This window comes from Cornus florida, unplaced genomic scaffold (assembly GCF_030987335.1).
Source record: "Cornus florida cultivar Cherokee Brave unplaced genomic scaffold, ASM3098733v1 CherokeeBrave_3.0.0_Hap2_Chr10, whole genome shotgun sequence".
NCBI lineage: Eukaryota > Viridiplantae > Streptophyta > Magnoliopsida > Cornales > Cornaceae > Cornus > Cornus florida.
In genome coordinates this window covers 109,303,215-109,330,673 of record NW_026775580.1, presented here as the reverse complement: position 1 = coordinate 109,330,673, position 27,459 = coordinate 109,303,215, and the positions used below count along the sequence as shown (strand labels likewise).

General features: G+C 36.5%; 1 protein-coding gene across 2 annotated transcripts in view; it reads left to right on the top strand.

Annotated features, from left to right (window-relative positions):
- The window catches only part of LOC132276978 (protein NUCLEOLAR FACTOR 1), a 36,996-nt gene that overhangs the window by 6,590 nt on the left and 2,947 nt on the right, over positions 1–27,459 (top strand). For both annotated transcript variants that reach the window (XM_059778654.1, XM_059778652.1), the window contains exons 6-22: positions 558–702; positions 7,980–8,103; positions 10,335–10,435; positions 10,547–10,678; positions 12,446–12,526; positions 13,514–13,713; positions 18,475–18,547; positions 20,425–20,484; positions 20,646–20,684; positions 20,797–20,885; positions 21,197–21,261; positions 21,653–21,699; positions 22,395–22,454; positions 25,105–25,176; positions 26,809–26,838; positions 26,993–27,087; positions 27,246–27,351. In XM_059778654.1, coding sequence (XP_059634637.1) covers positions 558–702; positions 7,980–8,103; positions 10,335–10,435; positions 10,547–10,678; positions 12,446–12,526; positions 13,514–13,713; positions 18,475–18,547; positions 20,425–20,484; positions 20,646–20,684; positions 20,797–20,885; positions 21,197–21,261; positions 21,653–21,699; positions 22,395–22,454; positions 25,105–25,176; positions 26,809–26,838; positions 26,993–27,087; positions 27,246–27,351 — 1,519 coding nt within the window. The remainder of the gene's footprint in view (positions 1–557; positions 703–7,979; positions 8,104–10,334; positions 10,436–10,546; positions 10,679–12,445; positions 12,527–13,513; positions 13,714–18,474; positions 18,548–20,424; positions 20,485–20,645; positions 20,685–20,796; positions 20,886–21,196; positions 21,262–21,652; positions 21,700–22,394; positions 22,455–25,104; positions 25,177–26,808; positions 26,839–26,992; positions 27,088–27,245; positions 27,352–27,459) is intronic.

The window sequence follows — 27,459 nt, the reverse complement described above, 5'->3', positions numbered from 1 at the left end:
GGTAAAATGAACTTTATGATGTTTGACTGCCTGTTAAGTGGGTGGGAAAATTAGTTAAATGATCCAAGTAAGAGAGACCACAACAAATACAATCCTTTAAATTCAATCGCTTAAAATATTTCTTAAAATATGAAATTGATATTTCCTTCAAAGGATCAATTAGAATGTGTAATAAAAAAAATAGTTTTTTTTTTTGTTTGACTGCCTTCTTAAGTGTGTGGGAAAATTAGTTAAATGATCCAAGTAGAAGAGCGAACAACAAATACAATCCTTTAAATACAATCGCAAAAAATATTTCTTAAAATATGAAATTGATATTTTCTTCAAAGGATAAATTAGACCGTGTAATAATAATTAAAAAAAACTGTCTTATAAATTATGCTTGTATTTGAGTTCATGATATTTATTGTAAAAGTTACAATTTCCTTCTGTAATTGTGAAAAAGGCTTGGTGGTGGTGGTGGTTGTAATTGTGAGCTTGGTTTCTAGTGAATTAGTGTTTTTTGCCTTTTTTTTAGATGCCCTAGTTTAAAGTTCGCCTGTATTTTCTTCAAGCAGTTCCTTCGACAATCACTTGGGGTACAAATTAGTAAAAGGGGAGGTTGACAATCTATCAAAAAGGAAGTGCAAATATAAATGGGAAGTTCCAGCTGTTGACGTCTCAAATTGCAAATGGATGGGTACAGAAGAGTGTTCTCTTATGGTATGTGAGTTGTGTTCTTTTAGTTGTGCATCATGTTTTGGATTGTCTGACCATCCTTTTTTCATCTTTCCTTCTTTTAATGCTTGAATTCATGAATAACTGAATAAGTACTCCATTGTATTGTTTTTTTTCCTGAATGAATAAGTACTCCATGTAGAAGTTATGAGAAGATATATGTCATCTTTCTTTCATGATATGCCTTATCAATCTTTTGGCTTCTGGCGATGCTGTCCAAGTTGGCACTTTATGACAGAGGAAAAGGAAAACATAGGTAATGAAAGGGTACAATAACATGTAAAGGTGAAAAGTTGAGAGCTGAGTGGGGACAAGAGATTGATATGGTTGAATGTCCCTCCGTCTGACTTTATGTGCCAATTTATAGTGAGAGTTAACTAACAATAGTAGCAGACTTATTCCCAGGAAGATAGTAGCAGACTTATTCCCAGGATATCTTCCTGAACACTTTCATCTGGCTTCTGCCAAATTTTTCCCCATATAGTTTTGTATCACATTCCACTTCTTCTTCTTCTTTTTTGTTCCCCCATTGATAGATAGAAGCTTTATTAGTTGTATAATGATGGTGGTGGAGATTAATGATGCATATGGAAGAGTGAGGTGGAATGGAGTGATAGAAGGATGCTTTCTCAGTAGGAAGCTTTATTTTCTATTCTTTGGTGCTCATGCTAGCAGAAAAACTTACGTACTTTTAAAATATTGAGCTCCATTTATTTTAAGCTGTTTCGCAGAACTGACTTTTCAGCTTCCAAAGAGTAGATGTGTTGAGTTCACGCTATACGTGGTAGTGATTTTATTGTAAACGTAGGATTGAACCATGGATCTGCACTAAGTTTATATTTAGTCACAATAAATTAAGCGAAATCACTGGACTTACAAGGAATATTTATTTCCTTCTTTTGGATGGGAATATTTATTTCCCCTCTTTTGGATGGTTACCTCTATACTATGTCTAAAAGTCTGTAGTCAAGGTTTACTTGATTGGGATCCATGGTGGAGCTAGTTAGCAAATTTGTGCACTGATAGCACTTGAAAAGAAGAATGCGGTAGATATTGAAATGGTAACATTTTAATTGTGCATTCACATGATTCATTCCATATTGACTACCTTCTTACGTCTCTGTATTAAATTATAATTATAGGTTAACAAACCATTTCTCAAACATAAATTTCTTAAAAATTAGGAACAATATGTACTCTTATGTCAAGTTATAATCATAAGAATAAATGGTAGTGGTTATTCTAATACACCTTTTCTACGGATAAAGCCCTGTTTATGACGTCACTATGTGCGATTTCACCACACTAGGGGCTATTTGTGGGGCGATTTGTGTGACTGCGATTTTGCTAGGTTTGGGATGAAATCCTTTCTGGAAATTGCAAGATTACCAAGAATCTCGCTTGGAGGGGAAGTGAAGACGGTAGTTCCTCACCGAGGACCGTCGTTGTACATTGACGGGGAGTCCGTCGGAGGAAGGAAGTCAGTCCTCTCATCTTGTTTGGTCGGAAGATTTGATAAGGAAGTGGGGGGTTGCGATCGTGTGAAAGAATGGGCAGCGCAGGCTTGGAATACGACTTGTGGAGTGGGGGTAACACCCTTATCCGACTCACTGCTCCTTTTCCGGGTTTCTTCTCAGGCAGAGGCCAAACGCGTGTTGAAAGAAGGGCGACGACAGTGGGGTTCTGCAATTTTGAGGATCGATGTGTGGTCCTTCCGAGTTGGGTGTTGTGGCGTTCTTAGTGATAAAGGTCTCAAACAGATCAGTCTATTTGGCCTCCTTTTGCATATCTGGTGTCATGCTTTGTTCGTCAAAGTGGGAGAGCTTTGTGGTGGGTACGTGAGATCTGATGCGGATGAGACTAGGGACGCCGAAAGCGTTCGGATAATAGTGAGATCTGGTCGTGATTGTCTGAAGTTCGTGTTTATTAACGATGACACCTTCTGTTACTAGGTCGCGATCTGGGAAGAAATCTCTCCGGAGCTTGTTCCTTCAACGGAGAGTCTTGAAGGTAGTGACGGATCTCATCTCATGTCGGAAGAGAAATGGAATGAGATCCTAAGTAAAGGAAAAGAGGGGGTTCTCGAGATAGAACAGTGGCTGAAGGATCGTGAAATCCAACAAGCAGTGAAGTTCATAGGAGGTAGAAGACGAAGTGATCTCCACGCGCCGGCCAAACGCGTCGATGATGAGCAGAGAAGGATTACACATGGAGATCGACGGGTTGCTCTTCCAGATTCTGCCTTACCCTTATCTCTTGATGATAAGGTAGGGGAGGACTTTTTTTTTTTTGGGCTGAGGATGGCGGTGAGATGGGCCAGAAGATGTCAAGACAGGCCAGGTTTCAGATTGGACCTTTTCGACGAGTACAGAAAGGGCCGCTTAGATTCGACCCAAGTGGGTGGATGCAGACTGGGCCTATTAGATCTGGGCCTAACAGAAGGGTGCGAAAAGGGTCAAACTCTTTAATTCTCTCTTTCCCAAACACCAAACCAGGCCCTAAGCCATTTAAAGAAGTACAAGCCCATGCTAAGCCCTCGACTCATTTGCTGAATCCTGAGCGGAGGATGAAGGATGTCGGTCGCCATGGATCTCGGTGGACTCGGACTGAAAAATAGAAATGGGTTGCACGACCTCATGATTCATTTTCAGGTTTGAGTTCTGATCATTCTCAAAATGCTCTCTCTACTTCTACTTCTTCTTCTTTGGGTGGAGTGGTGAGGACTAGGGATGTTGTGGAGGATGTTTCGAATCAATAGTGGGGTCTTATTGGCTCTTCAGGTTCATGGTGTGCTGGGTCAGAGTTGGATGTCTTAAAAGCCACAACTGGGAGTGTGGGTTGTTTCAATGGAGTGACAGTTTGCATTGGGAAAGATCTGCACTTCAAACTGAATAATGACTCAGCTGTAGCTCTGCTTAAAGAGCTTTGGCTCTTTGCTGCGTTTGAAGGTTTGAACAGTCAACCATTTGCGAATGAGGTGAATTTGTCAACTGAACATGATAATTCGGAAACAGAGGGGAATATGCAGTTAGGAGTGGTTGATTTTCCTTCTCAGCAGCACTGTTCTAAAGATTCTTCTTCCTGGACGGATTTTGATCAATCTGAAGTGGATTTAATGGATCCTTTGGTAGTTGTGCGGCCAGATTGTTTGGGGACGACCAATGATCTGGGTATGGAATGGGTTATCGAGAACATTGGAGCAGTAAGTGAAGCTTTGGGTGTCTCTTCAGAAGGTTATGATGAACAAACGTTGTTTATTCTTCACAAAATTGTTGCAGGAAATGATAGTACTGAAGCTAATAGTGGCACAAAAGAAGTCAAAGTTAGAAATTCGCATTAGAAAGGCGAACAGGAAATGAAGAATCTGATTTCTTGTGTTAATTATGACGGGAAGAATGGGACGACCAAAGAAAGGGGACGAACCAGAAGTGGTAAATGGGGAGGAGGAGGAGAGTTGATCGTTTTTGGTTCTTCATGAAGCTACGACTTATAACATCGAATGTTCGTGGTCTAAATGATCCTAACAGAAGTAGAGTTGTCAAGGTAGCTTTGAGGAAGTGGAGTGCTCATGTTGTTTGTTTACAGGAAACTAAGATGGTTTCTATCACCGTTGAGATTGTCAGGAGTCTTTGGAGAGGAAGATTTGTGGAATGGAAAGTGTTGAACGCCTCTGGCACTTCAGGTGGTGTTCTTCTCATGTGGGATCGAAGGTGGTTGTCAAGTTTGAATTGCTGGAAGGGTATTTTCTCTGTGTCTTGTCTGTTTCAGATGGAGGATGACAATTTCAGATAGGTATTTCCAGGTGTTTATGGGCCTGTTAGTGATAGTGATAGACCAGTTATGTGGGAAGAACTTTGCTATGTTAAGGATTTGTGGTCATTGCATTGGCGTTTAGGCGGGGATTTTAATTCTGTTAGGTCCCCGTTTGAGAGGTCCATAGGGGGCAGGTGGTCCTCTGAACTGACCATGTTTTCAGAATTCATTGATAGTCATTTTCTTATTGACCTACCATTGGAAGGAGCAACCTTTACTTGGTCTAATGGTAGGGAACTGGTTACTTTTTCCCGGTTGAATAGATTTTTGATTTCTGGGGCCTGGGAATAGCATTTCTCGGATGTCTCTCAGGCTGTTCTGGTTAAAGTGACATCTGATCATGTGCCTTTAGTTCTTGATTGTGGTGGTTTGAGTTCTAGACGCACTCCTTTCTGCTTTGAAAATATGTGGCTGAGATCCGAGGACTTTCAAGGGAAGGTTCAGTCTTGGTGGGAGGAAGCGAGTTTCACAGGTTATGCTAGTTATGTGTTAGCTAGAAAGTTTCAGTTTCTTAAAACTGAGTTAAAGAGGTGGAATAAAGAAGTGTTTGGAAATCTTGAATGGAAGAAGAATAGAGTTCTTGTTGATATTGCTGAGCTCGATCGTCTTGATGAGGTGGGATAGAATGGGGAGTCATTACGCTCTAAAAAAGCCTCTTGCCAAGCGGTTTTTGCTGAGATTGCTCTTATAGAGGAGATTTCATCGCGCCAGAAGTCTCGGGCTTTGTGGTTAAAAGATGGGGATCGTAATACAAAATTTTTTCATAGACTTATCAACGCTCACAGAAGATGTAATCACATCGGGCGTATCTGGGTCAATGGTTAATCGTTTCTTTTTATTAGCAGCTCTACACTGAGACTCTGGGTTGGAGACCTACTCTTGATGGTCTTCCTTTTAATTCTATTTCTGCGTTGGATAGTGATAGGATTGAGATTCGATTCACGGAGGAGGAAGTGCTTAAGGCACTTTCTAGTTGTAACGGGGACAAAGCTCCAGGGCCAGATGGGTTTACTATGCGGTTTCTTAAGGAGAGTTGGGAGGTGGTGCGAGCTGAGGTGACGGGCACCTTTCAGGATTTTTATTCTCATGGCACATTTGAGAAATCTTTGAACGAATCTTTTATTGCTCTCATTCCCAAGAAGGGCGGTGCCTTAAATATTAAGGACTTTCAGCCAATTAGCTTAATTGGATGTTTGTATAAGCTTATTGCCAAGGTTCTTGTCTCCAGGATGAGTAATGTTTTGGATGGTCTCATTTTAGAATCATAGAATGCTTTTGTTAAGGCAAATTTTGGATTCTGTTCTTATCGTAGGGGAATGTGTTGACTCTAGATTAAAAAGTGGGGTTCCTGGTGTTTTGTGTAAGCTTGATATCGAGAAAGCTTATGATCACGTTAATTGCAAGTTTGTTCTGTATCTACTTCGGAGGATGGGGTTTGGAGATAGGTGGATAAAATGGATTGAAACTTATATCTCGTCAGTTATGTTTTCTGTGCCCGTGAATGGTTTACCTGCGGGTTTTTTTGCTAGCTCGCGTGGTCTGAGACAAGGAGACCCATTATCGTCTTTTCTTTTCCTTATTGTCATGGAAGGTCTGAGCAGATTAATGAGAAAAGCGGAAGATTTGGGTTATATTAGGGGGTTCAGAGTTGGCAGAGATGTTGAACATCAGATGCAGATCTCCCATTTGTTGTTCGCGGATGATACGTTAGTTTTTTGTGATGCCGAAGTTTCTCAACTCAGATATCTGAGGTGCATTCTTGCTTGCTTCCAAGCGGTTTCTGGGCTAAAGATTAATGTTGGAAAGTGTGTGCTTGTTCCAGTGGGGGATGTTCCTAATATTTCCTCCTTAGCTGCTGTCCTAGGGTGTGGAGTTGGTGTTTTTCCTCTTTCTTACTTAGTATTGTCTTTGGGAGTTTCTTCTACGCGAGTTGGGAATTGGGATCCAATGATTAATAGATATGAGAAAAGATTAGCAGGATGGAAAAAACAGTATCTATCTAAGGGGGGGAAATCACACTCATTAAGAGTACTCTCTCGTCCCTTCCTACCTAGTTTTTATCTTTGTTTCAAATTCCATGCTCTGTTGCTGAAAGGATTGAAAAAATTCAGAGGGATTTTCTTTGGGGTTGAAGGGAAGAGGAGTTTAAGTATCATCTTGTTAATTGGGATTAAGTCTGCCAACCGTTGAGGTTAGGCGGGTTAGGCATTTGAAAAATCGTTCCTTTTAATCGTGCTCTCTTGGGAAAGTAGTTATGGAGATTTGAAAGGAATGCCATCGTCAGTGGAGAAGAGTTGTCTCGTGTCGTTTTAGTGAGGAGAGTGGGGGCTGGTCCTCTCTCCCAGTCACTATTACGGGAGTGGTTGGTGTGTGAAAATTCATTCGGAAGGGATGGGATGTTTTCTCCTCACACATTAGGTTCAAAGTTGGTGATGGCAGACATATCCGTTTTTGGGAGGACCTTTGGTGCGGAGATCAGTTGCTGTCTCACTCCTTTCCTAGACTTTACAGTATTGCAGCCAATAAGCATGTCTACGTAATTGATTGTTATCAACTTGATAACAATGGAGTTACATGGGATGTGCGTTTTAGGCGCCCCTTTTAAGATTGGGAAATGGAGGAAGCTTGTGTTTTTTTGGATACGTTGTATAGGCAGAAGGATATTGGCAGAGGGTGTGATAATATTTTGTGGGTTCCTTTAGTTGATGGTAGGTATGGTGTCTGATCCATGTTCTTGTGTTTGTCCAATTTTGTTGGTCACGAGTTCTCATGGAAGTCTATTTGGCGTTCTAAAGCTTCTCTTTGAATCGCATTCTTTGTTTGGATTGCCACATTGGGAAAGATTTTGACATTGGTCAATTTGAGAAAGAGAGGCATCATCATTGTTAATTGGTGTTGTTTATGTAAAGCAGATAGTGAATCTGTGGATTATATTCTTTTGCCTTGTCCTGTGGCGTATGATTGTTGGAGTTTTATTTTTTGCATGTTTGGCGTTTTTTGGGTAATGCCTAAGCACTCCTCTGATTAACTCTTGGAGAAGTTGTCCTGTTAAAGAACAAGCTCGTGATTATTGGAGGATTGTTTCACATTGTGTCTGGTGGTGTTTATGGCGCGAGAGAAATAACAGATCCTTTGAAGGAAAAGAATCGTCTTTAGCTAATTTAAAAATTCACATTCTTCGTTCTTCGTTCTGTTTTGTAAGAGGAAACGCATGCTCCTTGATTGATGATTTCTTTGATCTCTTGGATACTATTGGTTCTTAGAATCTTTTTTCTTCTTGTATTAAGGACGCGTTCCCTTTTGAACGTTTTTCTAATATATTTTTACTTATAAAAAAAAAAAAAAAATTATAATTATCTTCAAATTCATGGTTACTTCAAACTGCTTATTGTTCCTAAAAATGCATGAATACCTTCACTCTTCATCTCTTTTAGTCATCATTTTTGCAGGATGTTGTCGTGAATTCAGGTTATGGTCTCAAACCAAAGTTATACAAGCATTGGTTGGATACGTACATGGCTTCTGGAGGCAAAGATTTTCATTCATCTAAGCAAAGATTGTTCTTCTCCCTTTGTATGTGACGTTAATCTGATTTTCATAGATTGAAGATTGTTCAGCTGAACTCATTACCATCATGTCTCTCTTTGCTTGGTTATTTCATCTGTGCAAATTATTCTATGGGATCTGTGTGTTCTTCCTCGATTCCATGTTGAGTGATGAACAAAACCCAATTCATTTTTCAGGTTTATCATTTGGTAGCTTCTACATTTTTTTCCCGTATCTGTTGACAACATTTTTTTATTGTAGTAGCATGGTAATATGATTCTCTTTATAATCTTTAGCAATCTTATTGTGATGTTGTCAGCTTTCCTAATTATTTTCTCTGTTTTTGTTTCTCTTTGGTGAATGCCTTCACCAGTCTAATATTTTAGTTGGATTGGGCATTTGGATAGAGTTAAATAGGTGCACTTCTGAAGATGTGAATTTATGTTCATTAGGTTAAATATATGTTGATAAAATACTTCTCCTTTTGGAATTCCAGGTTTTTTCCAATTGTGACACTCCTTTGTCGATCTTATAGGTGATTTGAGTTGCATAAAAGCAACTTAATTCATCTGTTCTTGTATACTGTGGAGGAGAATGTGGAAGGGGGTATGGACTACAAAAGATATCATGAGTTCGTGTGGGATTATGGGTGGAGTTCTCATAGCTTATTGGTTTTGTTGTGGGAAAGGGCAAATGCGTTGGCAGGAAGCTCTCCTAAGGAGATCTTTCCCGCCTTTTTTGCAATTGCTGCCAATAAAGTGCTTTTGTTTGTGAATATGTAAAATTCATGGGGGTAGAAGTGGTCAACTTAGTGTGCTTCTCTTTTAAGGCGTTGGGTGGGAGGATATTGATGGTTTCCTTGGAAGGTCATGTTGTGTGTCAATTTTCCTTCCAAAGCGTCTTTTTCACTTTGATGGCAGCTCTAGTGGCAGTTTGTCAATAGATGACATAGGAAAGATGGGAAAATGCTTCCAAATTGGTTATTTATGTACAAGCAAGCGGAGTTGTTGTTAATCGTTATTTATTTCATTCTAAGGTGGTTAGAGCTTGCTTTTCTTTCCTTTTGGATTGCACTAGGTTTTGTCATTGATTTGCTTGTGTGTTGGCCTATGGACTGTTTAAGGATCTTGGAGAAGCTCCAAGAGGGCTATGGACTGTTTTATGTCTTATGTTGTGTATTTGGTTGGTGTAGATGCTGCACTTTCAAGGAAACGCTTATGCCAAGTTTTAGATTGAAGAGCTTGATTCTAAAGTTTTGCCAGTATAGAGGATTAAGAAACATGTCGATTCTGTATTTCTTTTGTTGATTTAATAGGGGATTTGAGCATATAGTTATAGCTTGTTTTCTTGCTGTGTGCATTGCGTCTACATGGCTTGTGCCCCTTTGACGCTTTTTGAGAACACACACACACGTGTGTGTGTATATATATGTTTACATTAAAAAAGAAAGAATATAGTAGCTGAGACAGAAAATCATGTTCGATCTCAAGCAACACTTTTCAATTTTGATAGTTATTCTTGAAGAGATATACTGGTATGCAAAGACTCACCAACACTCTTAATTGTCCGTGAATTTATAAGTGTGCGCCAATCTTTATTGTCCTTCAAGTGATTTTGTGTATTCGTTATGAAGTATTACTCTTTTTTTTCAAACTTATTAAAAAGTTAGGACCTGGTATAATTGAAGATGTTAGTTATCTTTTTTCTTCTTGTTTTTTTTGGGGTCATCTTTCCCACTTTAATCATTAGACCTTTTATGTTGCCATATGCTAACCACATGAGAACAGGTAAATGATAGTCTTTCCTGAATATAATTTTATCAATATATACTAGTGGTGTCGCATACTCTGCGCATGCTATTTTCTCATTGTATCTCTCTTGTCAATATTCAGTTGTTCTCCAATATCTTAGAATTCTTAAAATTCTTTGAAGAAAGCTTTTGTAAATAAGCACACAAAAACTGTCAATAGCATATTCCGTTAATATGATAGTGTGGGTTTCTCCAATTAACTTTTGTTTCACAATTTGGACATATTAAAATGTTGCACTTGATGTACTGTGGCTTTGCCATGTTTGATTGAATAGAATTCTTGCTTGCTTTTCAAAAATAAAAAAATAATGCACTATTTTTTATTTTAGTGTTTATGCTTCTGGCTGCCTTTTTTTTTTTTTTTTTGCAAGAACTTGAGAACAAATAATTTTGTATAGATTCACTTCATATAGTCAGTTGAGCTCTGCAATGTTACATTTTACTTCAGGCAACAGTTACTGGGATATACTGCATCCCAACAAGAAGCCCTTCTATCTCAAAGGCGCTGAAGAAGATTCAAGTATCATGGATGCCTATATAATGCATTCTGTCTGTACATGACCTTTTCCTTTATTCCCGAATGTTTTTACTTGTTGCTCTATGCTATGATTTTCAGTGTTATGTTCTTGTAAAAGAAGTTAAGAAGATTTTCTTGTGCAGCTGAATCATATCTTCAGAACTAGAGATCTTGTGACAAAAAATGATTCAAAAGTGGCCAAACATCAAGAGAGCACTAAGGAGGATATACTCAATGATGATGGTTTTCTTGACCATGGGTTTACTCGTCCTAAGGTAGTGCACTAGTGAATTTTTGTGTTGTGGTGCTAATATGACTTGGACATGATCTGAACACATTGCATTAAATATAGTAAAGGTCAAAAAGGTTTCTGTTGTTAATGTGTTATTTATTTCTTCATCAATTAACTATTTGTATAAATGATATTAAGAAAATATGTTCATTCCTAAGGGACTGTTTTTGGATTTGTTTTAATTATAAACAAGTATAGGTTTCAAAGGATAAGCAGATTTCTTGGTATATTCAAGATTGATTTTGAAAAATATGTTATTTTGTAAATCAGAACATCCTTCTATTGCCTAGGGGTGCAAGTTGGGCAGGCCCAACCCGACCTCCGGTTGGGTCGGGCCAGGCCGAACGCAATCAAGCTTTTGGGTTAACATATCTGACCCGAACCCGGAATCCATTGGGTTGGATAGGTTTTCGGGCTGACCCGGTATGTATAAAATGGAACAATGGTAGCTTATTACGCACCAAAAGTTAAAAGAAAAGAAAAAGAAACAAAAAACAGTGAATACAGATCACAGAAAATAAAATAAACTTTGTTGTGTATCTGACCTTTTAAGCTGCTCCTTTTCATCTCATAGTGAATTCTATGAGAAACCCTCCATTGTTCTCAACAGTGAATTTTATGAGAAACCCATTATTAATTGGGACTGACTTGTTTATTTTTTCTTTATTGGAGAAGAAGCAGAAACTTTCCAAACCCAAACTCTAAATTTTCCACCAAATTCCAGAAACCCCAAGAAAATTAGGCTCCAAAGAGGAGAAAAATCAAGAATGTTTTCACGTGCTCAGACAATTGGTGGCAGTGATAGGAAGCGTCGGTCAGAGCAAGGGCGGTGGCAGTGGAATCAAGAGAGAGAAGAGGTGGGTTGCAAGTGGCTGAGACAATACTCACCTCTTTGCAACCCATCTCTTCTCTCTCAATTGATTACACTGCCACCGCCGTTGCTCTCGCTGCCACCGCCCCTTACTCTCGCCGCCCTCCTTACTAAATTCTGCACTTGTACAATTAAGTGCATTTGTTAATGCAATATGGATACCACTTAAAAGAACAAGAGGAAAAGAATAGTGAATTGTTAAGATTCCAATATAGGACTAAGCAAGGATAATGATGATGATGATTTAAAGTGAGTCAGAGTTCACTTATCACTAAACACTAAACCCTGAACATTAAAAAATTTAAAAAGTGTCACAAAAAATGTCAATTCATATTAACAGAAATTTCAGCACTTAAGATTCATCTCTTAAAATTGTCAGTATTTCATTTTCATTTTTTTCAAATACAGTTAATTTCTGTTAGTGGCTTAAATTACCTTGGGGTCCTTAACTTGTTTGCTATACTTTATGCTAGAGTTGAACGAGACTAGGCATACATGCATTTTTAAATCTGTATCTGCCAACTGTTTGAATTTTTAGTAGTATGCAACTTTTGGAAATTGAAGCTCTTGAAAATAGTAACATATTCTAAAACTGATTGTTTCTCACAGAAACCAAATTTTTACATTTCAATTAAAGATCCAAAGTTCTATGAACAATTATTTGTTACGCATCGGATGATTGTTATGTACTTCATTTCCGAACAAGTTCCAAATATTGCAGATACTTCATTTCACAATTTTTTTTTTGTAAGAAAGGAATATGAAATTGTATTGTTATCTAACTTTCAAATCTATCACCAGTCATTGTATATTACTGGATCATGTGTTACACTCTATTTGTCAATATGCGTTTATCATTTTGTACTATTCATGATCCAGGTTTTGTTTTTATTGCCACTTGCGAGCATCGCGCTTCGAGTAGTTAAGAGGCTTATACAGTTGACCCCTTCCACATATAAGGTAATCCTAGTTTCCTTGACTTTGTATTGGTGCTTGTCTTTTAATGTGATCTTTTGTTATCTTCCTGTATCAGTATTAAACTTATTGTTATCAGATTGGCTTAGAATGGTACTTTGTTAATGAATTGTGCAATGCAGAATATATTATTAGGCAGTTTGGCAGATATGTCATCTTTTGGACAACCTACATGGATACCTATTGAATTCCTAATGTTCCCACTTTTCTCACATTTTGATATAGAAAAAGTCCTAGCTTGAGCTTCCTCTCTTATTATCCATTTGGTGGGATTGAAGAGTGGGGAAGAAAAAGGTGAAAGATGGATAAACTTTCTATTCTTTGTTAGGAGCTTGGAGTGAGATGGGAAGAGAAGGGTAAGGAGGTTCTGTGAGGACCCACCATATTCCTTCTCAAAAATGGGAGGGAAGGCTCCTTCACTTTTTTTTTGTTTTGTTTTTTGTAATTCATTTTTGCCCGTTAAGTAAAAAGTAGGACATAATGATAAAATTATGCAACACATTATACCAATATGCACATTACTTTTTAACTTACTTCCTTTATATTGTAGGCTTGTAGCATCCTTGGAGATTTGAAGATTTATATCAAGAAGTCTTCTAATTTTTCTCATGCACACCTTTCTTGTTATTTTATTATCAGTGCTGCTAAATACTATTTTATATTTGTTTCTCTGTTAATTTTTTAATGGCTTTATTCAAAGGACTAATTTGAGGGAAAACTAGTTTATATTGATTTTCATCCTCTGATAGCTATATAATAATTTATGTTGTGGCAGAAAATGCATGAAAGAAGGTTTATTGGTATTGTAATATTTTATTTTTATTTTTATTTTTTTGTTGTTGTTGTTCTTGTTTTGAATAAGGCTCTCAAAATTGAGACAAATGAATTCTGTTGCTTTCTTAAAGTTAAAATTTTGATTTGTTGCAAGGTTCAATATCCTCTCCACTGATACCATTTTGTTGGTTTCCTCAGGTTAATGTGGAGCACCTTGATCGCTTCTCTGATGAGTTTGGAACTGGAGTTGCTGCAAACGAGGATGAGAATCAATCACCCCATGGGATTCATGATATTAAAACTTCAAAAACTCAGAAGTCTTCAAAGCCTTCCGACTTTCAAGGACTGTTTGGAGGGAATAACAATGATCATTTCATGATTGGCGTAAAGTTTACTAGGTAAATTTTTTCCTGAATGTTTACTAGATAAATTTCATTAATATAAACGGATAACCTACTTGAAATTTCCATAAATATTATCAGAGCACCAACCTTTGTCGAAGTAGCTTTTCTAGGTGTATACTTCATTTTATTATGTGCTATGATCACAATTACGGGAGAATTGCATGAGTTTACACAATGAACCCTTTGATATTTTTCTCAAAGACATTTAAATTCTTTGTGAGGAATTCTACTCTTATGAAAAATTGATTTTTTTTTTTTTTTAATAAATTACTTCTTTATATGAATTGTACTATAGGAAATTTGATCCTTTCTATTTTCTACCTTAGTTAATTTATATGCAAGCTAAATATATGCAAGCGTATATTTAAGGGTAAATTACTAGTTGGACCTACATTTCAAGTGGAAAGATAAGTCTGATGAATTTTTATTTGTACAGCAAAGTCTTACTTCTGATAAATATTTCCTGTTAAATTCAAAACTTTATTAACAGTGAATTTTTTCAACTATTACCTTTTATTATTATAATTATAATTGAAGACCTTTAATATCATTTTCTTCTTAAGATATTATTTATGCGCTTTATCTCACTTAAAATTAACTTTCTTTTAACTAGTGGCACTTATATTTTGAAGTGATTATTAAATTGCATTATCAAAAACTCACTTAATTAACTTGTCAAAAAAAATGCCCTTAATTAGATAAACACTTAATTCATTCAGAATTAAGTGCTGAATTGGGTTAACAAACAGCACTTAAGGTAGTATGATTAGTATCTCATTGAAATTCCAGTAATTCAGAAATACATTATACTATTCCATTATTGAACACAAGGGGTATATGTCGAAAATTAATGTCTATATAGTGATCAGTGATGGAGAAGTGCAAAGGAAAATTTACTGCATACTCCAAGACCGAAATCATGGCTGGCAGTGCTGAGGAAAGTTTTCTGAGGTTGATTATAAGTGGGTTTTTTTGGCTAAAGGTTCGTGGAGTAATCAGACTCTAATTTCCAAAAAGCGGGATAAGAAGAGGGTAAGGGTTTAGGGGTTCCAGCATATCTTCCATCTTCTGTGAGCGCCATTCTTGATCCAATGCGCAAAGAAAGAATTTCGCCACATCACGTATAATGGACCATTTAACCAGACAGTGCACCCTGTGGGGGTCGCCACTAGAGCAATCAAGGAAAGATCACGAAGAATAAAGAGGGGTATGATTCTATTAGGCAAAGTAAAGAAAAATGTTGGGGACTGTTCTTGGGCTGTGAACTGTACTCGTGAACAGTGAAGGTTGATTGTGTTGCTGGTTGATTTATTGAAAGATGGAAGTGCTAGGGATTGCGTATAGTTTCTTTTAGGGTCTAAAATCATGGAAGTGCTAGGGCTTGTGTAAAGTTTTTTTATTTATTTTATTTTATTTTTTTATTTATTTTTTTTATAAGTAAGAATTTATTAAAAATGCTCAAAAAGGGGAGCGGAAACCAAAGATACAAAACAAAAGGCTAAAGGGTGCCTTAGACCTTCAGAGAGGCCAAAAAAACAATAATTTCCTCCGTAGATCTATAATCTCTCCCTGAAACCCAGCAAAAAAGAGTACAAATAACAGAGAACTTAAGCATAGAAACAGGCTTCTCTTTTCCATTAAAATATCTCCTCCAAATACACCACCAAATACAAAGCGGCATAGCCCTCCAAGCATCATGAATGGAAGCCCCAACGGATACGCCTCTCCAAGCTTCAATCAACCCTCTAGAAGAACAAGGCATAACCCATTGAACCCCAAATAAACCAAGCATCAAATCCCAACAATCTCTGGCCATACTACAATGTAAAAGGAGGTGATCAACTGACTCCCCATTGCACAAGCACATATAACACCGATTGACCACCACCTGATTCCTCCTCCTCAAATTGTCCTGGGTTAAAATCTTGCCTAGGACTGAGGTCCAAGCAAAAAAGGTGACCTTGCGGGGAGCCTTGGAACGCCAAATAGACTTCCATGGGAAGGGTTCTCTGTGATGAAACGAAAGGCATCTAAAAAAAGATCTAACCTCAAAACGGCCTTGAGAGTTAGGAACCCAGAACCAACAATCTGACTCCCCAAAAGAGATCACCTGGCTATACAAAAGTTCCAGAAAGCGATAAACATCCTCGATCTCCCAATCCTGAAAATGCCTCCTGAACTGAACATCCCAAGTCTGTCTCCCGTTATCAAGATGATAACAGTCAACAACCATGGCCTGTCGTTGAGAAGCAATCCTATAAAGCCGTGGGAAAGCGAGAGCAAGAAGGCGTTCCCCACACCAGATATCCTTCCAAAAACTGATCCTCCTTCCATCTTTAATTCGAAAGCGAACATGCTTGTAGAAATCATCCCAATCCCTCCGAATGAAATTCCAAACTCCCACCCCCCTTGGGCCACGCCTCGCCAGAGAGCACCACCCACCGCTACTTTCCCCAAATTTGCTCTCAATAACTCTCCTCCAAAGCCAATGCCTCTCTATCCCAAACCTCCATAGCCATTTACCAAGGAGAGCCTAATTAAAAGGCAACAACCTCCTTAACCCTAAGCCTCCAAACCGAATTGGACGGCACACTTGCTCCAACCGAACCAAGTGAAACTTGACCACCCCCCCCCCCCCCCCCCCCCCCCCAAAAGGAAGTTGCATTGCAATCTTTCAATTCTCTCGGCCACTGAAGAAGGAATCTGAAACAGAGAGATGAAGTAAGTAGGAAGGCTAGAGAGGGTGCTTTTAATCAAGGTAAACTGACCTCCCTTGGACAGGTACTGCTTTTTCCAACCCGCCAACCTCCTTTCAAACCTATCGACAACAGAATCCCAGCTCCCCACACATCTCGAAGGAGCACCCAAAGGTAATCCTAAGTAAGAAATGGAAAAAGAGCCAGTACAACATCCAAGGATCTGCGCAAGCATCTCAATCTCAGAAACCAAATCAAAACGCATCTCAAGTGCCTCAACTGGGACGCGTCCGCATCACAAAACACAATAGTATCATTCGCAAACATCAAATGGGAGACCGCCAATTAACTAGCAACATCCCTGCCCACTTGAAAACCTCTCAAAAAACCCAGTTCCACAGCCCTCGTCAATAATCTGCTAAAAGCCTCCATCACAAAAAGGAACAAGAAAGGGGAAAGCGGATCCTTTTGCCTCAAGCCCCTCAAGCTAGAGAAAAAACCTGTTGGAGCTCTGTTCACAAGGACAGAGAACCGAGCGCTAGAGATGCAAAAAAGAATCCATCTCCTCCACCGCTCACCAAAACCCATTCTCTCCAACAGGTAGAGAAGGAAACTCCAGTTCACATGGTCGTACGCCTTTTCAATATCCAGCTTACATAGAACACCCGGAACACCGCTGCTCAACCGAGAATCAACACATTCACTAGCAATAAGGACTGAATCCGAAATCTGACGACCACCCACAAAGGCATTCTGAGAGTCAGAAATGACGCCATCCATCACCTTTTTCAACCTAAAGGCCAAGACTTTCGCAATCAACTTGTAAAAACATCCCACCAAACTAATAGGGCGGAAATCCTTAACATCCATTGCCTCTCCCTTCGTTGGAATTAGAGCAATAAAAGTTGCGTTCAAACTTTTCTCAAAAGAGCCCTGCACATGGAAAGCATGAAAAGAGCCCATCACCTCTTCACGAACAACCTCCCAACATTCCAAAATGAACCGCATAGTAAAACCATCAGGACCAGGGGCTTTATCCCCATTACAACTCTTCAGAGCAGCGAACAAGGTTGAGTCATTAACAAGGTAGAGTCATGGCGTTTAAATGCTAATAAAGTGGAAACTAAAGAAAGTAGATATAGCAGCCAAGCATCATACCAAGGTTTCCCTAGGCATCATTGTAGAGTTTGAATTATCTTAAAAAATCAACAAAAAATAATGTAGGAAAATTTATCTAAAACTTCTTCTTTTTTGAATTGAAAGCATTATATTGCTATAGATTGATATCTAATTAACATCGCTCATACAGCACTTCCATACTGTATTCAGAAACATGTACATTTAAGCTCGTAAAACCTATATAAATCTACTAAAGCCCTAAATATAGAGCCAGCGGTATTATTTGACCCATATATGACGCATACACAACTATTACAATGTCTGTCCAAGGAATATTTGAATTTCCAAAACTCCCTCCTCGACTCCTAAAACATAGCAAAGCATACATAAAAACTGAACCATTTGCCTACAAACTTTAAAGAATTATAAAATTTACAAAAGATTCAATGTGACAAAGCATAATTACGCAAGGTACTCACAAGTGCGCCCAACCTTTAATTTAAACCGAAGTAAGATCCCTCTCCTTTTGAATTTGGTTTTTATTGAGCTTCTTCTGGATTGCGTCAGAGATTTAATTCCCAATACTCATGTTGATTCGTGTTCAACATGGGCACTCACGAGTCTGTGTAACGTGTATGTAATTTCTTTCTTGCTAGGTTTGTGTACCATACTCTTTCTGTATCTTCAGATTTTCAATTTCTGGAAGTCTGAAGTGGTTGTTCTGGAAGTTTATGTGGGTGTTGATTTTTGGTGCTCTTATATTGTGATTTGTGAGATAATGTTTATTGGACATTAATGAATTCTTCTTCTTTTTCATTGCTTGAGACAAATTTATTGAATATTTTCTTTGTTTAGGTTAAGCATTCGCAAATATATACGCATGTTGTATTCTTTGTATTGCCTTTGGTCCCATTTCAGTTACTATTTTTCTTTTTTCCAGGAGGTGCATAAAGCTCTACAGTGATTTCTATTCCTCTGACATGATTATTGCTTCTCCTCTTGGTTTGATCACTGTAAGCATTCTTCATTTACATGAAATTTTTTAGTTTCTAAGTAGTATAAACAAGGACTCGATATGATGCGGATACAATGACACTTTGAAACCCTAAAAAGTAGGACACATACATTCATGAACACGAAATATAAATATCATAAAGATTGTTATATTATATATGCTATTATCCTAACTTGTCATTACAATTATATTCTTATGCTATGTGAAAAAGTGTCATCGCGTGCTTAACTTGTAGAGATCATGTGAATGATGTCAATTTTTATTGAAGAAAAAAGGTTAGAACTTTGATGCGTTCATATTATTTCAAAGATTGTCAGACGTGGTTATTTCTATATGTGTTTCTGTTATATATGACTTGTATTGGAAGTGTCTAGGATGTGTCGGCCAAGTGTATGGGATGTGTCATCTAAGTGTTTGAAATAATGAAATCCACGAAGCATTGGACATGTGTCTAGGAGTGTCCCTGAAATGTCGATGTCCAATATGGATTGAAGTGTCCGTGCTTGGTAGGTTTCTGAGAGTTTATATATATATATATATATTATGATCTAGGTAACTACTGTAATATATTTATTTGATTCTTTTCAATTGCAACCACTGATGACATTTGAATTTGAGAGCTGCCAGGAGAGGTCCACATGGCCTGTCTAATGACACCATTGTTTGTTTTGGACCCCATATATGCTCTGCTGACATGTGTATGTTCATACTGTTTAAATGAGCTGTCAAGGCATGCATAATGAGGCTGCTGGCAGTGGCAGCTTGGCATTAAATGCAATTTGTGCTGATCTCTTGCTAGCTGATCCATGTGAGGAGTGAATAAGAAAGAGACACTGGACATATAACCTTTTTAGAGGGAAAAATGCAATGAACATGTGTCCCTTTCTCATTGGAAGCCCTTCACATGTGAACGTGGCATTAGGCTGCATATGTGGCCTTGTCTATAAATGTCCCCTTCACTTATGAGCAATAAAGATCCTGGTCCTATTATTATCCGCACTATGGAATGTGGGGCTCTACAATCTTTCTCTTCTCTCCTCTCCTTATCTCACCTCCTCCACTAACCAGTGTCTCTTTGACCCTTCTGGCATTAGGTTAGAACCCAAAATAAACCACCCTTATCATACATTTATACTCAATCTACGAGAATCTATTTTCATGTTTTGTTAATTTTTTCTTATTTAAAATAATGCTTTATCTGAGGGACCAAATGAATCTTCATGTGTTTTAGATACTTAATATAATTGGACTGATTAAAGAGTGGAGGGACATGCCTATTTTCAAGCTTCTACTGATGCAAAGCTGTGGACTGTTTCGAGTTAGGCAAATCCATTGTGAAACAGACTGTGACTATTATTGAATTTGTCAAAACAAAAAGCTAATGTAATGCAGAGATTCTGTTTTCTAGATTCCCTCCAGCAAATCTCTCCAAGATATGACATCATAAGGGTGGACAAAAAGGCTTTACAAAATACACTTATCACAAATTCATGTTGTCAAATGCTTCAATAAAATCTTGTTTTATTTTTATCCCCAACTTATAGTCGTCTATTTTAGAATAGTGTTGTAGAAGCTTTTAAGTGATATTGCTTTATTCTATCTATATTTAAACCTGTTGAAGTGAGAATTCTGCACACTATATTATAAACAGCGAAAGCTATGTATGTATTAAAGGTCAAGTAAATGTCATACTTTTTTACCCTTTTGCTGCATCAAATACTAAATTGATTTTATACTTGCACGGAGCTCAATTTCATATTTTCATGTTAATTGTCGATTCGGTCTTGTTTGAGGAGGAGGGTAATATATAGATACTTTATATTATGGATAATTGTGCAAGTGATTTTAGATTTTTTTTTTATTGGCCTCTGACAGAAAATTGGTGAGGCTGAAGTAGACAAGGAAAAGGATGTTGATTATCTTTCTTCTATAGAGGTAATTTATGTTTCTTATCAGATAGATGTTGAGAACTATGAGCCTATACTTAGTACGTCTTTAGTCTTTGTCTATGTTCATTTCAGTTTCCTTTTATGCACAGGTTTTTAGTGCGGCTCTAGTCTTCGCTATGTTCATTTCAGTTTTCTTGTATTGAACAGGTTTTAATTATTGATCATGCAGATGTAATCGCAATGCAGGTACATTATGCACCAAATTTATATACTGGATTTTATTTATTTATTTTTATTGTTTTGCATTTAAATTTATGTTATTACTTTTTTGTTTACTTTTTTGGTGAAACTTGTGCAGAATTGGTCCCATGTGAATTCAGTAGTTGAACAATTGAATTGCATACCGTCTAAGCAGCATGGGACTGATATTATGCGCATTAGACAGTGGTATGCTATAATTTTCTGTTTCTTACTCAATTTTTGTTTTCTTTTCTTCTCCATACTTTCTCCTTCATTCAAAGAGGGGTATGGGAGCCTTTGTAAAATAGTTACAAGAAGTTTCCTTTTCCATGTTCTGAAGTATATATTTCTATTTAGTGTTGTACATGTCTATTTTTTTACAAAAAAAATCCTTGATTGTGTTATTTGACAAATATTTTCTTAGTTGGGATCCAAAATTTGGTAATATAACATTCTATTTGATTTTATCTTATTTTTTATTTGAACTTAACTCTTCCTTTTGATGCTTCCATGATTAGGTATTTTGATGGGTTTGCGCAGTTCTATCGGCAAACAATTATTTTAGGTTCTTATATAAATCCAGGTAATTTTTCTCCCACTACTTTTGACTGTAATATTTACTTTATTTATCTGGCATTTCACTGAATCATAGAGATTGGGATAAATTACGTATACTATTATCCGTATGACCTCTGTAACAGCAGTTTGGAACCAGGATTTTTAATTTTTGTTTGAACATCAATATCCATTATATGCTAGATAATTTAACATGACACATGAAGATTCAAAATTTGAAATTTCCACATCTTTCTAATCCTTCATCAGATATGAAGTTGGTTTGGTGAACTTCTCTAAAAAATGTACTACTGGTGTGCATGCTAACATACGGAAATATTTTACTCCCTTCAAGTCCCCTCGGACCAATATTTCAGAAATTAAAGAAATCTAATCTGGATTTTTACTTTCTTGTCCAGACATCAATGCTTTGTTCAATCACCATTGTGTAAACTACCATGGGAAGGTGAGTTCACTATTCCTCATACCATTTATGTTCTTTGTACTTACACCTAGGTTTGTGAAGACTATTATTAACGCTGGCATTTCAAAATATTTATTTCTAAATTCCTTTATGCTTGAAACTTTTGCATGAGTTTTGCTTTTTAAGTCTTATGGCCTGTGGCTTGCTCAATCATTTGCCTATTATGCTTCTTACACCGCTGCTTACGTACCATGCACCTGATGTACAACTGTTAGCATTTTTAATTATTGACAATCGTGTTCCCTTTGTTTTTTTGTATATAATTTTTCTTTAACCATGTTTTCTGGTTAAATAATAATTTTTGAGTGGAACGTGTTTTGCCTGTATTACTATGCATATGTGAGAAATTCATCTGATTTAGTTGATTATGCATTTTAATATACTCTGAATTACAAAAAAAAAAGGGGAAAAAATTGTAATTCAAATCATTTGTAAGATATTATTTCTTCTTACCCAATCTGATCAGTTTGTATATTTCTAAATATAAAATGAAATTATCAGGATTTTATTCCCAAACAATGCTTGTATTGCTTAAATTTACACTATTACATCTTAGAACACTGGTAAATATTACTTAAGCCATCTTCTTGCTTATTGAAAGAAAACGCTGAGTTCGTTTTATATATTTAATTACTTCTTGCAAACTCTGTGATGTTTAAGTTATTAGTATTTTTCAGGTGAAGTCGGTGTGCGATTATAAAGGTGTTCTTCCGAAAGTACTGCTTCAAGTACGACAGGTATGTACAGAATAGTGTGTATTTCTCTTGCCTTATTGATTGAATTGAACATTGGTGCTGGACTGTCATGACCCGCTTTGCTTGTTTCCATTAAGGAAGTGTTTACTTTTGTCATTTCACCTTAATGGTAATTGAAAGAATCAGTAAGTTTCCTAAAATTGTGAAAGGAAAGGTTGATTAATTGTGTGTATACTGAGCAGGGACCAGTTGAACACTATTGTATAAATGTGCATATATATATTTAACGCTAGCTACCGTTAAGAATTAACTAACAAATTTGAAATCAAAACAAGTCATGTGCTCAGACACACTGTATCACACATACATGTACTATTTATATAATTTCACCTAGTTATCAACAATATTCAAGTAATTTTATGATTTCTCACTAGTTGTTTTATTAACACACACACACACACACATATGTATGTATATAAACATAATCTTTAGTTTTCCCTCCTCCTAACCCAATTCTATATTTATTACCATTCATCATTTGTTTATGTCTGGCATGAACAGTGGTGTTACCCATTAACAATTTGCTATTCGTGTGGATTTCCTATGAGGCTTACAACTTCACAACATATTATGCATATACACACCCAATTTTGTCGTTACACGCAATTTCTGTTCACTGATCTTGCAACAATTTTATTTTATTTTAAATCTAAACCATTACTTTTAGTTTAACTCTACATTAAAAAGAATAAGACATTCACTTGTGAAATTTAGCCTTAATGTAAGAATAAATCTATTGTCTTGTGCATAATTAACATTGAATTCTTAGGTTAAGAATATGTAACTTTACATAATTTTTAGTTTAAAAAAAACATACATTAACAAAAACAAATATATTTACCTACTTTTTAACGATTCCAAAAGCTTGATAATTTTCCTGGCCTTGTTTCAATAATTCTCTCTTCTTCTCCTTATGAAGACAACCCTAGTTTTCCTCACCGCCCTAGTCGATTTCTCCTTCCTCTCTAACCCTAAAAATCGTAATATTGGTATGTGTATATATATATATATATATATATATTGCAGCACGCGAGGATCGGATGGTCTTTTCTCTCTGTCATTGTCTCGCAAAGTCTTTTTCTTTGTGAATCCTTTGGACTTAACGCCCTTTGGGGATTTTCGCGAAGCCCAGTCTGTGCAACTCCCAGGTCCTCACTGAGTCCGGCTTGTTTGAAGATGATCCCTTCACTTCACCAGAGGGGAGTCATCCTACACATGAAAACCAAGGATCAATTGATTAAATGAATTAGGCATTCTTGCGAAGGTCCAAGGAAATGAGCAAGCAGCGACGGATGAAACTCAAAAACTATGTGAACTTGTTAATGCAATGTTTGACACGGAGGAGTTTCTTATGAGACAGAAATCTTGGGTCCTGTGGTTGGAAAATGAATATAAAAAGACAGGAACTATATGAGCTGCCTTACCCAAAAGAGGAATATAGATCTTTTTAGGTCTTCATATAAGGCTTAATCCTAGCCATTTATTTATTTTGGTAAGTTAATTTTGATTTCCTCATTTTTTAGACTAGTTCCCTGGACCGTGTACTTAGATTAGACATTAAAATTTGTTTAGAGTATGCTTTAGAGAATATAAAAACGATCACTATTAAATGCCTTTTTAATGGGTACATACATATATATTAAATGTTGTTTAAATTGCTATTGTTGAGATTGGTTAATAATGCTTTAATTCAATTATGGTAAAAAGATATATAATTTTTACCTAACGTAAACAACAAAATTTTAGATTAGGGAAAACAAGTATTTTACTTTTTATTTTTGATAATTAAAAAGTATATTAGAAAAGCGTTCAAAAGGGGAACGCGTCCCTAATACAAGAAGAAAAAAGACTTAAGGACCAATAGCATCCAAAAGATCAAAACAAGTATTTTACTTACTGGCTGTCGAGCTCATCCCATTCTTTAACATTCTTCAAGTGTTAGGAAGAGAAGTTGAGATGGTGCTTTCCATTGTCACATAGTTATCATTTACTTTGTTATTTAGTTGAATTGACTTCTTGAATTCATTGGGTTAATTTATTTTTTATTTGAGGTGGGATGTTGCAATTAATGTGAATTTATTCTTTACTTGGTATTTAGCTAAATTGTTAAGCCATGCCTTGAAATCCTCGTGGATTAATATAGTGTCGCACATTCTGTCTGGACTCGCCCCACCTTATGTAGATATTGTCCACTTTGCACACTGTCCTTGCTCATGGTTTGCAAATCGCGTTTACACAGTTAGGAGTCATCCACACATATAAGTGCCAACAACCTCTCCCCTAGGGCGATGTGGAATGTCACATAAATACATTCAACGCATTGCAAGAACTAAGTCCTTGGAATAAAAATAACAGCTGTCTGATGATTTAGAGTAATTTGGTAGGACAACACCGGATTCTTTTTAACTTTATTTTATTTCTGTGAAATTATGCGCCTTACATTCATGAAAAAAATAAATTATGTGCCTTACTTTTTTTTATTACCTCAAATTTGGTCAGACGATGATTTACAGTTCTCTTTTATACAGTTTTGTTTTGTTGACGGCAATTTTTGATTCTGTCAGCTCTTTGTGTGGTCAACAATGCGCCTTTCTTATAAGCTTGTCTGTTTTTCTCCTTTTCATCATCGCAGATTTATGAGCGTTTTGATCCAGAATCAATAGTAGATGCTGATGATGCTCGTCTTGAATATTTTGCCAAGAAGGTTTGTTTAAAACAGTTATCTTATTTATTTTGTAGTGGAAATATTTACCCCTGTAGTAAGAACTTTTAATAGTTTCGAAATCTATACTTTCTGCAGTAAAATTTTATTCAACTGAAGTTTGGTGGGCTAATTGCACCAACTGATGATACATGTAGACGAGGGATGGGAGCTGAAGTAACTTTAGTTTGTTTGTGTGTGTGTGCGTTTTTTTTTTTAGCGGGGTTGAAAAAATATGAAGAATTTGAAACTGATACGTTTGTTGAATACACTTCTGTGAAGTGAAATAAGTATGGAAATTTTATAGAAGTAATAAACCTAAATCTAGTTGTTAGTAGTGGTATGCTAGTTTCAAAATTTTTAACTTCAGGTCAAGGTTCAAGACATTTTAGAAGAGTAAATTATTTATAAAAGTGTATAAAATTTAAAGTGCCTTTCAAATGTAATTGGCTCCCAAGTAGAAATGCCTTGCTGTTTAATCTCTGTGTTTGAGGTTTGGTGAAAAACATGAGGTGCTCTTTGGCAAGAATTTTATCAATCTATTTTGTCTCCTTTTTCTTTTTTCTTTTTTGGGAGGAAGGGTTAAGTTTAGTGGAATCTGTAAATATAAATCAGAGTCCAGATTTTAACTCTTTAAATGGGCAATATCCCACCATTCACATGTGCACACATATTTTAATTAACAAGTTCTTATATTAGGAGCAAAATGAAAAATGAACACTACATTTTTTTATTTACACTTTCGATTGCTTTACTTTAGAGATCCCCTTCAGCTTCAATTGATTAGGAAATATAAAACTACAGATGACCCTGAACCAATAAACCTTAAATCCAACTATTTTGGTCGATTACATAGATCAAATAATAAGTCATGAAGGTTTGATATTATTATATGGTTGGCTCTTTCCTAGCATCACTGAGAAATTTAAATAGTTGCCAAATTCTTGGGGAGCTGGTTGGTGGCAGGAGAGGGGCCTACTATGAAACATTACTGACACCATTTCATGGGTTGGAAACCTACTTATTATGAAGGAGTCCAAACTCAAACAACCAAAGAAGAATGCTACATGCTTCCTTGAATTGACTAAAGATTTCGTGGAGAGGATGACCTATTTTGATTTAGAGAAGAACATTTATCATTGGTGCATTTAATCCCATAAAACTGTCAAATGATGTGTTCCGGAGGGCGACAGTTGAGAAAAATTGTCTTTTACCATTTTGTTCCATACTTCTTGAACCTTTAACTTTCTATACGTAATTATCTCTTTGTAATGAATGGGTCCCACATAATGTCTGATTGGTAGGATGTAAGTCCAATAAAATCACTTTTAGTTCATTTAGTGGCAAAACTTGCGCACTAATATCTACAGCATTGTTCATATATGGCATTAAATTAGAAGCTGCAGAAGCACCCTGCACCATCTTTGTGAACATAAATGCAAAGTGTTTTTGTAGAAATATATTGTTTTTCTTATATCGGGTTCTCAAATATAATCGTTTGTGAAGTAGCCACCTTGGATCAGGTTTATGGCTGAGTTTAAGTTGTTTAACAGTTTTTTTTTTTTTTTTTTTTTTTTTCTTTCTTGCATCAATGAGGGATCTAAAGATGAAATGTTGGTAATTTTCTCAATGCAGGTGTTTCCCAAGATAAAAGATTCTGTTCAGGTATTAATTTATTTTTAAATTTCAACTGAGACTTTATAATTGTATTTTGATGAACCTAGGACTACAACCAGATGCAATGTTAGTAAATTTGTTAATGAAGTTTTTTATTTTTTCCTTTCCTTTTTGTTCTTCTTTTGGGGACCATATTGTGCAGGGTGGGATCATGCTATTTATTAGTTCTTACTTCGAGTTTGTTCGGGTTCGAAATTTCTTGAAGTCACAGGATGTGTCCTTCTGTCTTCTTGGCGAGTAAGTGTCTTTTTGCTCTTTTCACTTTCAGCTTTTGATAAGTTGTAAGAGTTTTCATTTAAACACCTCTGGTGTTGAATTTTAAATATTAGTTTCCTGCACTGGTTGCAGATGTATATAGCACAAGAAATAACATGATTATTCTTTTACATGTTTAGGTACACAAAACAGAGTGATATTTCTCGTGCACGGGTTTGGTTTTTTCAAGGGAGGCGGAAGATCATGCTTTACACTGAGAGAGCACATTTCTACCACAGATATAAGGTTTATTTGCAGTGCCTTTGACCTTTATTTTCCTTTTTCTGGTGGAAAAGTTTGCTAAAGTGCTATTGCATGTGCCTTTGTATTGAAATTGTTATTGTTTTTTTCCTG